This window comes from Helianthus annuus, chromosome 6 (genome assembly GCF_002127325.2).
Source record: "Helianthus annuus cultivar XRQ/B chromosome 6, HanXRQr2.0-SUNRISE, whole genome shotgun sequence".
NCBI lineage: Eukaryota > Viridiplantae > Streptophyta > Magnoliopsida > Asterales > Asteraceae > Helianthus > Helianthus annuus.
The window spans coordinates 65,110,775-65,123,522 of record NC_035438.2 but is presented as its reverse complement, the minus strand read 5'-3'; the positions used below and the strand labels follow the sequence as shown (position 1 = coordinate 65,123,522).

At 38.1% G+C, this 12,748-nt stretch overlaps 1 protein-coding gene across 1 annotated transcript; it reads left to right on the top strand.

The window, feature by feature from the left end:
* Window positions 1-10,611: 10,611 nt before the first annotated feature.
* On the top strand, window positions 10,612-12,173 carry LOC110943215 (probable carboxylesterase 18). The gene is made up of 2 exons (XM_022184969.2): window positions 10,612-10,848; window positions 10,931-12,173. Exons 1-2 carry the CDS (start codon window positions 10,729-10,731, stop codon window positions 11,957-11,959), a joined length of 1,149 nt encoding a protein of 382 aa, XP_022040661.1. The 5' UTR covers window positions 10,612-10,728; the 3' UTR covers window positions 11,960-12,173.
* Window positions 12,174-12,748: the final 575 nt, after the last annotated feature.

The following is a 12,748-nucleotide window of genomic DNA, read 5'->3' as shown; positions in this document are numbered from 1 at the left end:
AAACACATAGTTGTAGGTGTATTCTTCCGGCAAGCCACGAAGTGCTGCCGAAGTGCTGTCAGAGTCTGTAAACGCATTTGTGATCAATACAACAACAATTATAAGTGAATCCGGCTGAAATTGCACCAAATCATTAGTTTCCGCCTCTTGATTTGGATAGGAATTCTTCTGGTCGACTCAAACAGGGCCGAACGCGATCCTACAAGTGGTATCAGAGCTCAGGAGGAGGAGTTCTTGCCATTTCAGCTGCATTTCATCTGTTTTTCTACACTTTCTTCAAATTTTCAAAATTTTAATGGTCAAAATCAGCTCAAAATCTCTCAGACTGTGCGTATTTGAACATTAACAAACCCTGGAAAGTTTCGGACCAAAATATGGACAAAAAATGGATGAAATGACCTTCGAACTTAGTTTCGCTTTTACGGACACTTGATAGCTTCGCTTATTTGGACAGTTAGGTTCGCTTCAGTGTCACCTAAGTTGATAGTTCCGCTCCAAAATGCATCAGTAGTTCCGCTTTTGTGTTCATCACAGGTCCGCTCCAAAGTCACTTAGTTGTAGTTCCGCTCAAGAGATCCGCTTGAACAGACATCAAGAGATCCGCTTGAACAGACATCAGGTAGATCTGCTTGAACAGACAACTTGTAGTTCCGCTCGTGTGACAACTTTGTGGTTCGCTCATTTGAACAACTTGAAGGTTCCGCTTTTCTGAACATGTTGAGGATTCGCTTTTCTGTCACATCTTTAGAGATCTGCTTATTTGAACAATTTGCCTAAATTTGGAAATTTTGTGAACTTTGGATAATTGAACAATGGACACTGAATTCTATAATGCCTTTGCTAGCCCGATCTCTATTACTCAGAATGCTTTGATTGAACATGAAACCGGAACGTCTCAGAAACCGCCTAAACTCATGGATATTGATGATTATAACGTGTGGTCTGAACGAATTGGAAACTGGGTCGAGGCTTATCACCTAGATGCGTGGGAACACACTGAAGAGCCATATGTTAGACCCACGACAAATGGTGTGCAATTAACAATTCGAGAAATGAGTACTGAAGATAAAAAGAAATACATGGATGAGAAACTGATGGTGAGTCTGCTTCAGCAAGCGATAAAAGAAGATATCCTAATACTGCTTCAACATGATGGAACTGCTTACTCAATCTGGACAGAATTAGAAGCAAAATTTGTTGGAAGTGATGATATGCTTAAAAATAAAATGTCTCTCATAAAGAAAGAATTTGATCTGTTTCGTGGTTTGAAATCTGAAAACACCAAGCAAATAATTGACAGATATTGTAACTTGGTGAGAAATATGACAAAACTTGGAATTAAGAAAGATACTGACGAATTGATTGAAAAACTTGAAGATGCGCTACCACATGAAACATGGGGAACGTTTCTGGTGACGCTGAGATCCAACAGAAAAGATTACAAGAATATGAAACTGGGAGATTTCATCAAACACCTGGAAGCTCAAGAGATGGAGCAAAGGAAGATTGCCAGGATGAAGAATTACGATGGAGAACAGGATATCAGCTTGTACTACAAGAGTGGTGCTACTGGATCAACAAATCATTCTCCGAAAATCGAAACTGCTTTCAGTGTTAAAGATTCTTCTGAAAAGAAATCATCCCAAGGACCAAGCAGCACAAGATTTTCATCATTCGATCCAAACATTTCTGTAACAAAGAATGGAAGAAAACTTCAGTGCAATATTGTTCTTAGTCTTGAAAATGATCAAGATTACACTGAAGAGATTGCTAAAAATCAAATGTCTTTGTTGGGAATGGTTCTTGAGTCTTATAGTAGTTTTGTGGCCGGAAAGATCGGTAATCCAATGCTCACGAAAGAGGATTACGATCAAATTGATGCGGAGGAGATGGAATTAATGGACATAAAATGGTGCATGGCTAGTGTGATGAGACGAGCTGAGAAGTTTAAACAAATTACGGGAAGAGATGATTTCCGTGATGCAAATGTTTCAACTTTAGGCTTTGATAAATCTAAAGTTACGTGTTTTCGTTGCAGGGAAAAGGGGCATTTCAAGAGGGAGTGCAAAAATCGTGAAGCTACTGGAGCCCAGAATCCTTTCGGAAACAACGATTATCACAAAAAGGCGATTTATCATCAGGTCACACCACCAGCACAGCATCAGGCACAAACTGCACACGGGAGAGATGTGATTGACGGGTCTAAAAGAGCTTCTCTAAGCAAATATGAGAATTTTAGCTGGGATAAATATCTTCCAACAAACAGCAAAGTGTGTTTGGCAGAACAAGATGATGAAAAGTTGGCTGAAGGTTTCTGTTGGGACGATTTTTGCCCAGATAAAGATCTCATGACCAAAGAGATGTCCAAAAACACTTCAAATGTTAATGCTTTCATTGCTAATGCCTATGATTTGAAATGTGCAGAAAGAAGCAGAAAAGTCATAGAAGCTGCTGAAGCAAGACGGAGAAAGCTTGAAGAAGAGGAAGAAGAGGAAGAGAGATTAAAAGCTGAAGCTGAAGCTGAGAGAAAAAGAAGAGCTGAATTTTTACGATCAAACAGAACAGTCAAATAGGTTCCTGAATTTGAAGTTAAAGTTGATGTAGAACCTGTCAAAATTCCTGAAAAGTGCATGAATTGTGATTCTTTAATCAAGCAGAACAATGAATTGCTGCATAATATAAAGAGATTGAAAGAATCCTATGATACAATGAACAGAGAAATCAACAAGTATACTGATTCAAGCGGTGAACAAGCTGTGGCAATGAATACATTGAAGATAGCGTACCTGAGACAGCTTGATGATGGAAATTTTCATATAAAGAAATGTTCTCATTTGGAGTTGGAGTTAGCAACACAAAAGATAGAAACTGAGAAAGTTAAAAAATTATTAGAAAGTTACTGATGTTCTACTTTTGTTGTTGACAGGATTTATCCGGTTGTGGAGAATTTGAAGACGTTTGAAGAAAAGAAGACGTCCAAAGAAAAGAAATTTGTGACAAAAGAAGAAGAAAAGGTGAAGACTTCTGGTAAGAAATCAAGTGTGGTCTACAATAGATGTCCGCCCTCGGTCAAAAATGGATATTCACCTCGAAATCCAAATTCCGAGAGAGTCCAAAAAGCAATAAACTTAGAATGGGAGTCTGGGCCATCGGATAACTTGCCAGAAAATATTGATGTCACATACACGTCATCCGACACTGATCATGAGTCAAAGTTGATAAAAAGTGTGGTCGATCAGGTGTTAGATAAAGATGACAGTGAGGAGTCAAACATGGAGTCCAAACCCGAGTCAAAGTCTAAGTTTGATGCGTCAAAGCCAACAATCAAAAAGGACAAACGGGTTTATGACAAACAATTTTTGCTATCAAAATCTAATTTGAATGATGAATCATTCAAAGTGGCTTATACTTTGAAAGATTCAGATAAATTATATTCTGATGATGCTTTTCCAATAAGAAGTGTCAGACTTGAAATATTCAAAAGGTTTTCAAAATAACAGAAATTAATATTGCTGAAATAAAAGATTTAAATCTTATTAGAAAACCTAAACAATACACTTCAAGAGATCAACAAAGAATTAACAAGAAAATGGGTAACAATTGTGGTTATAGTTTCCAAAAGAAACCAAACCATAATCGTAATTTCAAAAAGAAAGGATTAGGTTTTGTACCACCGAAAAACTATAAAAATGGAAAAATGTATAAACCAAAAACTATGTTTGTTTCAGGGAAAACGACAGAAGCTGAAAAAGAACAATCATTCAGAAAGCAGACAAATCAGGAATTCCTTGCCAAGAAGCAAGAAGAACTGAAGAAGAATGATGTTCCAAAGAAGATTGAAAAGAGAACTTGTTTTCAGTGTAAAACTATTGGTCATGTTGCAAAGAATTGTCAAAAGACATTCAAGCCAAAACAGGAAGTCTCTGGTAAAATGAAAGAAAAGGTTGTCGAGAAGACTGAACTGTCAACCCGGAAGTTTACTGGCTTTGAAAATTCAATTTTTGAAAAAGGAGAATGTTCAAAGAGTGCTTCAAGAAGAAAAGAAAATGTAAAAAAATCAAAAATGGGTTGTGAAAAGTTCAGGTAACAATTCTGGTGATGAATCTGATTCCACAAAATCAGAGGAGCCACGTGTTGAGAAAAAAGGTTGATAGAAAAGTTCCAACTATGAACGATGAAAATTTTCCACCGTTGCGTGCTGAAAATTTTATGAACAAAGTTGGAAAAGTTGAAATTTCAAATCAATTTTATTTTGACAAGAAGAAATTTGATGTTGAAAAAACTTTTAATGGAAATGTGAAACACATTTTTGGCAAAATGGTCAATGGTAAGGCCAAAGGTGTTAAAGAATTTTATGCTGCCAAAAGAGGGGTTCACAAGTCCGTTAAAAGTAAAGATGAAGAAAATGTTGTTACACCCAAGGAAGGTCAGGCTTGGGTGGATATATTTTTCAAAGAATAAAAACCTGACTTGCCGGAGATCCCAAGTTGGTAATTGTGGATCAGGAATCGGCATCATTCTTTATCATGTTTGTATAATGTGTTTGAGAAGTTTTTGCAGGACTTGCCGGAACTCCCAGGTTTGTAAGCGAGGAGTAGGAATCGGCACCTTGAGAATTCAACCAACAGATGGTAATTGGTTGAAAAACAGGTTTGAAGATTTGTTTGTGCATATCTGCATATGGTAACTCAAGTACATTAATTTGTACTTGAATTTTTACTACAAGTGGTTGAAAGACAATGTCATGAAACACATCCCCGAATTTGTTAATTGACAAACCTACAAGTGGTAAAATCCATCAAACTTATTTTCCGGAAAAACCATTTTGATTGAAACAAACTTGAGTGTTTTGAAATCATTATGGGAAAATAGTTTGTTGTGAGGGGGAGTTCTGATTGTTTAAGCCAAACGGATGGAAATTTGAAGCGATTCGATATCAGTTGTCATGTTCTGTATAGTTTGTTTTCAATTTTCTTTAGATGTATTTGAATTTTAGGGGGGGTAAGAAATTTTAGAAAATCAAAAAACATCAGAAAATTTGAAAAAAAAAACTTGAAAAATTTAAAAATGAGTTTTGGTTGCATATAAGAGGAAATGATAGTACATCAGTGGAATATCACATCATGCTAAAGAAATGTAAAGTCAAAATGTGATAAACAATCTTACTGTGGATGTGTCAGTAGGTTTTCGCACATTTAGTAAACTGTAAAGATATATAAACCAAAATTTCAAACTTGCTTATTCTGTGGGTTAACAAAATTGGTTGGATATATAGGTAACCCCTGAAATCTTGTTTGAAAGGTCCCTTATTCTAAGATACTAAGTCTTTATACTCAGTGATATCTGGGGTATTATCCCGGGACTTCTGCTGTATGGAAATACTGACCTAGTCCCCGGATAATGCTTTCTGCAAAAAGCTTTGAAATATAAGCTCGCCCTCAGCATGCTGATGAAACAATAAAATTGATAGTCGCTGCTGTTGTAATTAAAAGATCCTCTAAAGGGGACACACCGAAAGTCGAAGTCGTCATCTCTCTGCGTATACGGAAGTATCGACCTGAGCTCTCACGGCCCACGCACATAACCCCTTTACAGATATCATCTGTGGTATACTCACCTGTAAGACTGAATATTGGGATCTGGATACGGGAGTATATTCAAGTAGTGGGACACACGGATAAGTTTAGGTATCTAAGACACTAATTGCGTATCTCGAAGCAGTTGAAATCTGTGTGAAAATTTAAGAGGACAAACATACTGACAATCTAGGTAAATTGTTTAGAGCTTAAAATGTAATCTAGCTTAACGGTGTTGGTGATATGTCTCTAAATCTGATATGATCCTCTTGCACAAACTCACAAAAACATTGTTTTGTAAATATTTCATTTCTGCATTGTTTCGTATTTTTACAAGTGATGTTAGTTATTTTCTTCCAGATAATCCAAAAATATTTTAGTGTGTTTTAGCATAAATTTTTGTAAAATCCAAAAAGATTTTCGACAACTGGTGTTGAGAAGCTGATTTTCGAAATTCTAAGTGCTAAACTTGAAGAACAGGTTTGGGAGAGTGCATGTGAAAATGATAAGAGTTAGGAAAAGATTCTGAATGCAAAATCATTACTGTAGTTTACCAACATAGTTTCTAAATTGTTGAAAAGAATTAATCTTTGAAGAAACTTATGTGTGGGTAGAGATTGTGCAGGTAAATGTGTGCCAGGTGACTATTCTGTGATGGAATAAAGCCAGGTATCAATCTTGAAGATAAATTTTGAAGCTGTGAATTCCAGACTATGATCCCAACAGATTGAGAGGGGGAGTCTGAAGACACCGTGTCAACTGAGAGAGAGGAGTTTGTTGATGATGAAGATAGAGTTTGCGGATTCTTGCAATGACAAATACTTCAGAGGAAGATTGAAGACTGATGAAGACTGTAGAGTGACAATCGAAGACTCAACACTGAAGACTCCGTCAACATCCGAGGGGGAGTTTGTTGGTGCACTACGTCTGTCGACTACGTCTTATATCGAGTCTACAGTTGTATAGATTAGATATGGCACGAAATCCTAGAAACATGAGATTGTATAGGTTCGCTTATGTGTCAATCATCTAGGTTCGCTTTTGTGTCAACGTTATAGGTCCGCTCATATGACATTGATATAGATCCGCTTATACGGACATGACCGTATAAGCGAACCCTTCTTATGTATATATAGGGGATGTATGAGCAGAGCTAAACACATAGTTGTAGGTGTATTCTTCCGGCAAGCCACGAAGTGCTGCCGAAGTGTTGTCAGAGTCTGTAAACGCATTTGTGATCAATACAACAACAATTATAAGTGAATTCGGCTGAAATTGCACCAAATCATTAGTTTCCGCCTCTTGTTTTGGATAGGAATTCTTCTGATCGACTCAAACAGGGCCGAACGCGATCCTACACCATTAAACGATTAGGCGCCTCGCTCAAAATCTGGCCCGGTTTTGTTAATAAAATAACGGTATTTAAAATGAATATCAAACCTTTCGCCGTGTGTTTCTATTATTATTTTACACATAAAATAATAACGATAATAACAATATTAAATAACAATAATAGCAAATAATAATAATCACACGGTAAAATAACTGGCTTCTCGATAATTGGGATCGAGAGTACGGGTTGTTACATTCTCCCCATGTTACAGGAATTTCGTCCTCGAAATTTAAGCTAATATATACGACACGTTCTTATCTATAGATTTGTTAATAACCTTATGGTCGCACGTAAATACACATAGCTTCACAAAGGTTCACAAAACGAATCATGTGAGACACATAGCACATAAGGTCACGTATCACGTAAAATCACGTAAGTTGCATATCATGAAAAATTCACATAGTTTATACTTATTTCAAATAGCAGGGAATTTCATATAAGTTATATCTATTTGCTCAAAAATATTGTGTCGTGAGTGTATGTGAACTTTTCGAGACACTTGGTTCATCTGAATTCAAACGAAATGCTTAAGTGAATATATATAAGTTAATCAGGGTTTGTGTTCACCCTGTGAAGGTCGGGCGTTACATCATCCCCTACTTGAAAGAATTTTCGTCTCGAAATTTAGCACGTAGTTACTGAGGAAGCTAGTTGTGTTGTTTACTGGTTTTCCTGGGGTGTCACAATTTATATCCTTTGATCGCCAACCTTGCTTTGTGCATGTCGATGGTTCCATCTGGTTTCATCTTCTTCTTGAAGATCCATCGATATCCTAGTGGTTTACATCCTTGAGGAAGATCCACTTGTTCCCAACTATGGTTTTGTAAGATAGAGTCTATCTCACTTTTGATTGCCTCCCTCCACTGAGGTCCTTCTGAGGAATGCACCGCTTGTTGGTACGTTTGAGGTTCATCTTCTACCATATAGGTAAGAAACTCAGAGCCAACAGATTTTTCGGTCCTTTGTCGTTTACCTTTCCTGATTTCAACTTCCTCAGTCTTAGATTGTTCTCGAGGTTCATCGTTTTCAACTTCACCCTCGGGAACAATTTTCTCAACCGGTCTAGAAGAACTCAGTTCACTTTTATCTAAGCATGGGAACATTTGTTCAAACCATGATGCATCCTTAGATTCTATTATGGTGCCATTGCATATTTCAGGGTTCTTAGAATCATGCACAAGAAAGCGATATGGACCATAAGGACGAGTGTATCCTATAAATACATAATCCACTGTTTTGGGTCCTATTAGTAGGCGCTTAGGCGGTGTGACCACCACCTTAGCTAGACACCCCCACACTTTCAAGGATTTATATGGTGGTTTCTTTCCCGTCCATAATTCGCAAGGCGTTACATCCTTTTTCTTATTGGGTATCATGTTCAACACATAGCGATATGGACCATAAGGATGAGTGTATCCTATATATACACAATCCACTGTTTTGGGTCCTATTAGTAGGCGCTTAGGCGGTGTGACCACCACCTTAGCTAGACACTCACACACTTTCAAGGATTTATATGGTGGTTTCTTTCTCGTCCATAATTCGTAAGGCGTTACATCCTTTTTCTTATTGGGTATCATGTTCAACACATAATTTGCCGATAAGAATGCTTCCCCCCACGTGTTTTGGTTTACACCAGAACTTATCATCATGGCATTCATCATTTCTTTCAAGGTGCGATTTTTCCGTTCCGCTATCCCATTTGATTGAGGGGAGTAAGGAGCCGTGAGTTCGTGGATGATTCCACTTTTTTCACATACGTCAATAAAAGGTGAAATATATTCACCTCCTCGGTCACTCCTTATGATTTTGATTTTCCGATTTAGTTGATTCGCAACTTCGGCTTTAAACAAGATAAACTTATCAATAGCCTCGTCCTTACTCTTAAGTAAGTAAACATAGCAATACCTTGTACTATCAGCAATGAACGTGATGAAGTACTTGTTCCCACCACGAGTAGGAATTGCTTTTAGATCACACACATCAGTGTGGATCATCTTGAAGGGTTCGGTGATTCGTTCAACCTTTTTGAATGACGAATTTCATTTGTTTTGCTTCTACGCAAGTTTAACATTTATTAATTGAGTCTATATTGAACGTTGGTATGCAATCAATTTAATTAAATGACGAATGGAATTATAATTAACATGATCTAGTCTACCATGCCAAAGATTAGAAGACTCAATCAAGTAGGTAGAACTAGTAGCGGTTTCTTTCATTGCATTCACAACCATTACATTGAGTTTAAACATTCCATTTAGGGCATAGCCCTTACCAACATACATACCATTTTTGGTCAACACGAACTTATCCGACTCAATCACCATTTTGAACCCAAACTTGTTCAATTGCCACCCAACACAAGGTTCTTACGAATTTCTGGAACATATAATACGTTTGACAAATTGAGTTCCTTTCCAGAAGTCATCTTGAGAACCACGTTCCCCTCACCTTTAATTTCCGCCGTGGCGGAGTTTACCATAAAAACCTTTTCGCCATTTGTCACCTCCTTGAAGGTGTTGAAAATGCTTTTGTCGGAACACACATGACGGGTAGCCCCCGTATCAACCCACCAATCCTTGTTATTTTGCCCAACCAAATTAACTTCGGTCACCAAAATCGAGAGATCTGTGACCATGGCAACAAGGTTGTGGACTTCATGAACCATGTTCATTTGTCGAGCATTTTCCTTCTTGGGAAGCTTGCATTCGTTGGCCTTGTGGGCTTAACTTCTTTTTCCCAACTCCTCCCTTAGCACTAAGGTTGGAGCGTGGGCTTAACTTCTTTTTCCAACTCCTCCCTTAGGCACCAAGGTTGGAGCGTTTCCCATGACTTTTCTTTCTACCGTTTTTTGCACCCCCCTGCGCGCGCGTGGGTAGGACTTGTGGTAAAACATATCATAAGACTTCAAAGGCTTCATTAAGATTTCACCTTATAAATAGCCTATCTTTTTGTTCCCACTCCAATGTGGGACAAAGTGGTTTTACCACTTGAGACTTTCCATTCATACCAAAACTTCCAACAAGAATATGGTTATTTAGCCTTTGTTCTCATAAACTGTTGGTCAATTTGATCAACTATCGTTTTGTAAAGTTCTTAAATGTATGTTAATTTTTTTTTTCAAACTAAAGAACCACGAATTAGTGATTGAAGTGTTGAAACTGGTGTTGTCGAGTCAACGAGTAAAGGATTTTCCAAAACACGATTTTCAAACTTTTTTCTCAACTTCGAACTCATTTGAGGCATGCATGTAACTTAAGGAGCATGTCTACTATTTACGATTAACAGAATTGGTCTTGGAGACTTGGAGTGACCACTAAGGTAAAATTGACTATTATAAAAAATGTCACAAAATGATGAAATTGTCGTATTCATTGGTATAAGTTGCTGTAGGAACTTGAGAAGTTCTGAAGTTGCCGAACTTTGAGAATTTAATACTAGAGGTATCACTTAACAAATATCATAGAGAGTACACATTGTTTTTCCAAATTGAGTAAATGATAGAGAAACATGGTCCTAAATCTTAATTGCTATTCACATTATTGAAGTAACAACAACCAAAGTTAGTAGATATTCACGCAAAGGCAAAAGACAAAACTGCCAAACTTGACATTATTATATAGTACATAGGTTTGGTTCAAGACTACAATGTGTTAAACACCTTAAGGTTAATTGCTTAATGTTAGTAGCACTTGCATGTCAAACATTCTAGTGCAAAAACTGGAATAAACTTATAAACATACATTTGGTCAGAAGATGAGTTTAAACAAAATGGGTGGGTTGGGAATAAGATGTAAACCAACATTCTTAAGATTAACCGTCCATATTGGTGGCAGTGACTCTTTGACAACATCGACCAAGCTGAAACAACCAAGAGTAATCAAATTTGGTTTGATATTCATATAACCTTGTTTACTTTGCATTATAAATATCTTAACTTCGATTATTTTTCTCTCAGCTTTCAATGGAATCTACAGTCAAAACTCCGAAATCTCTATCTTTGCCCTGGAAAACCAGAATTACACTTTGGGTACTCGACACTGGACTCGATCTAATTCTCCGGAAAGACGGCACAGTGAACCGCAGTCTTCTCAAACTCGGAGACTTGCGGATCCGGCCTTGTTCCAAACCGGTCAAGGGTGTCAAGACATATGATGTCGTGGTGGATTCAACTCGCAAGCTCTGGTTCCGCGTTTTTGTCTCCACACAATACGTGGCTCAAGATCTTCCGGTGATTGTGTTATTTCACGGAGGTGGATATATTGTCCTCTCCCCTGACTCCAAGATCCACCACAATTTTTGCCACAAGCTCGCAAGAGAATTGCCTGCCATAGTTGTTTCTGTTGGTTATCGTCTTGCACCAGAGCATCGACACCCTTCGCAACATGATGATGGGCTTGATGTGCTGAAATTTCTGGACGCTGAAGTAAACAGGTCGAAATGGTTACCAGAGAATGCGAATATTTCACGATGTTTTATCGCGGGTGATAGCGCTGGCGGACACATAACTCATCATGTTGCTCTAAGAGCCTCCCAATTCAACTTTCAACAACTTAAGGTAATTGGGCTGGTGGAGATCAATCCGTTCTTTGGAGGGGAGGAGCGAACAGATTCAGAGATACGACTGGATGGAACCGCGCCTAGCTTGTCATTGAAGCAAACTGATTGGTTCTGGAACGCGTTCATGCCACTAGGTGAACCCCACAATCGGGATCATCCTATCATTAATGTTAGTGGCCCCAATGCTGTGGACATATCGAAAATCGATTTACCACCCACCATGGTGGTTGTGGCTGGGTTGGATATTCTACGGGATTGGCAGATAAGGTACCACGAGTGGCTCAAGAAGTCGGGGAAAGAAGTGTACTTGGTGAACTACCCGAACATGTTTCACTGTTTCCACCTGTACCCGGAGTTGCCGGAATCTGACCAACTTATATTGGAAGTGAAAGACTTCATTCACAAGGTCTTAAGTAAGATATGCTGATAAGCTTTGATAGATACCTACATAAGAGAACGAAAAACACTACATTCACATGCATTTATCTTAGACTATTTTGTAACTTTGCTTTAATAGATTTACTTATGTGGGATTAGGATCAAATACAAAGATACTAATTGTAAGAAGTGTAAGAAGGATTTATAGAGTGACAAGTGTCCAATAACCTATAAAAACCCACTACATAAAAAAACCCACTACAAAAAAAAAAAAAAAAAAAAAACCTTAAACATCCACCACCACCAAAAACCTAAACCCCCCCCCCCCCACATCACCCACCCTAAAAAAAAAAAAAAAAAAAAAAAATTTTTTTTTTTGCCGAGGGGGTGGGGGGTGGGGGTTTAGGTTTTTGGGTGGGGGTGGGTGTTTAGTTTTTTTTAGATTTTTTTTTAGGTTTTTGGGGGGTAGGGGGGTTAGGTTTTTTTAGGTTTTTGGGGGTGGGGATGGGGGGGTTTAGGTTTTTTGGGGGTTTTTTTGGTGAGGTATAGTTTTTTTTTTTTGCCGGGGGGGGGGGGGAGGTTTAGGTTTTTTGGTTGGGGGGGGGGGGTTAGGTTTTTGGGTGGTGGTGGGGTGGGGGTGGGTGGGTGTTTAGGTTTTTGATGGTGATGTAGTGGGTTTAGTTTTAGGTTATTGAACACTTGTCACCAATGTTTTAAAAACCGGTTTTTAAATCAAACCGGATTAGGCTAAAAAATGGTTCAACCGGTTGAACCATGTTGTACCGAGCGGTTCAACCGGGTTGACTACCTAACTCTATAATTTCATAAATTACAACAT

Coding starts and splice junctions, on each gene's coding strand:
- LOC110943215 (XM_022184969.2), top strand. CDS start 10,729: ATGAGTTTAAACAAAATGGGTGGGTTGGGAATAAGATGTAAACCAACA. Junction 10,849..10,930: donor CCAAGCTGAAACAACCAAGA/GTAATCAAATTT, acceptor TTTTTCTCTCAG/CTTTCAATGGAATCTACAGT.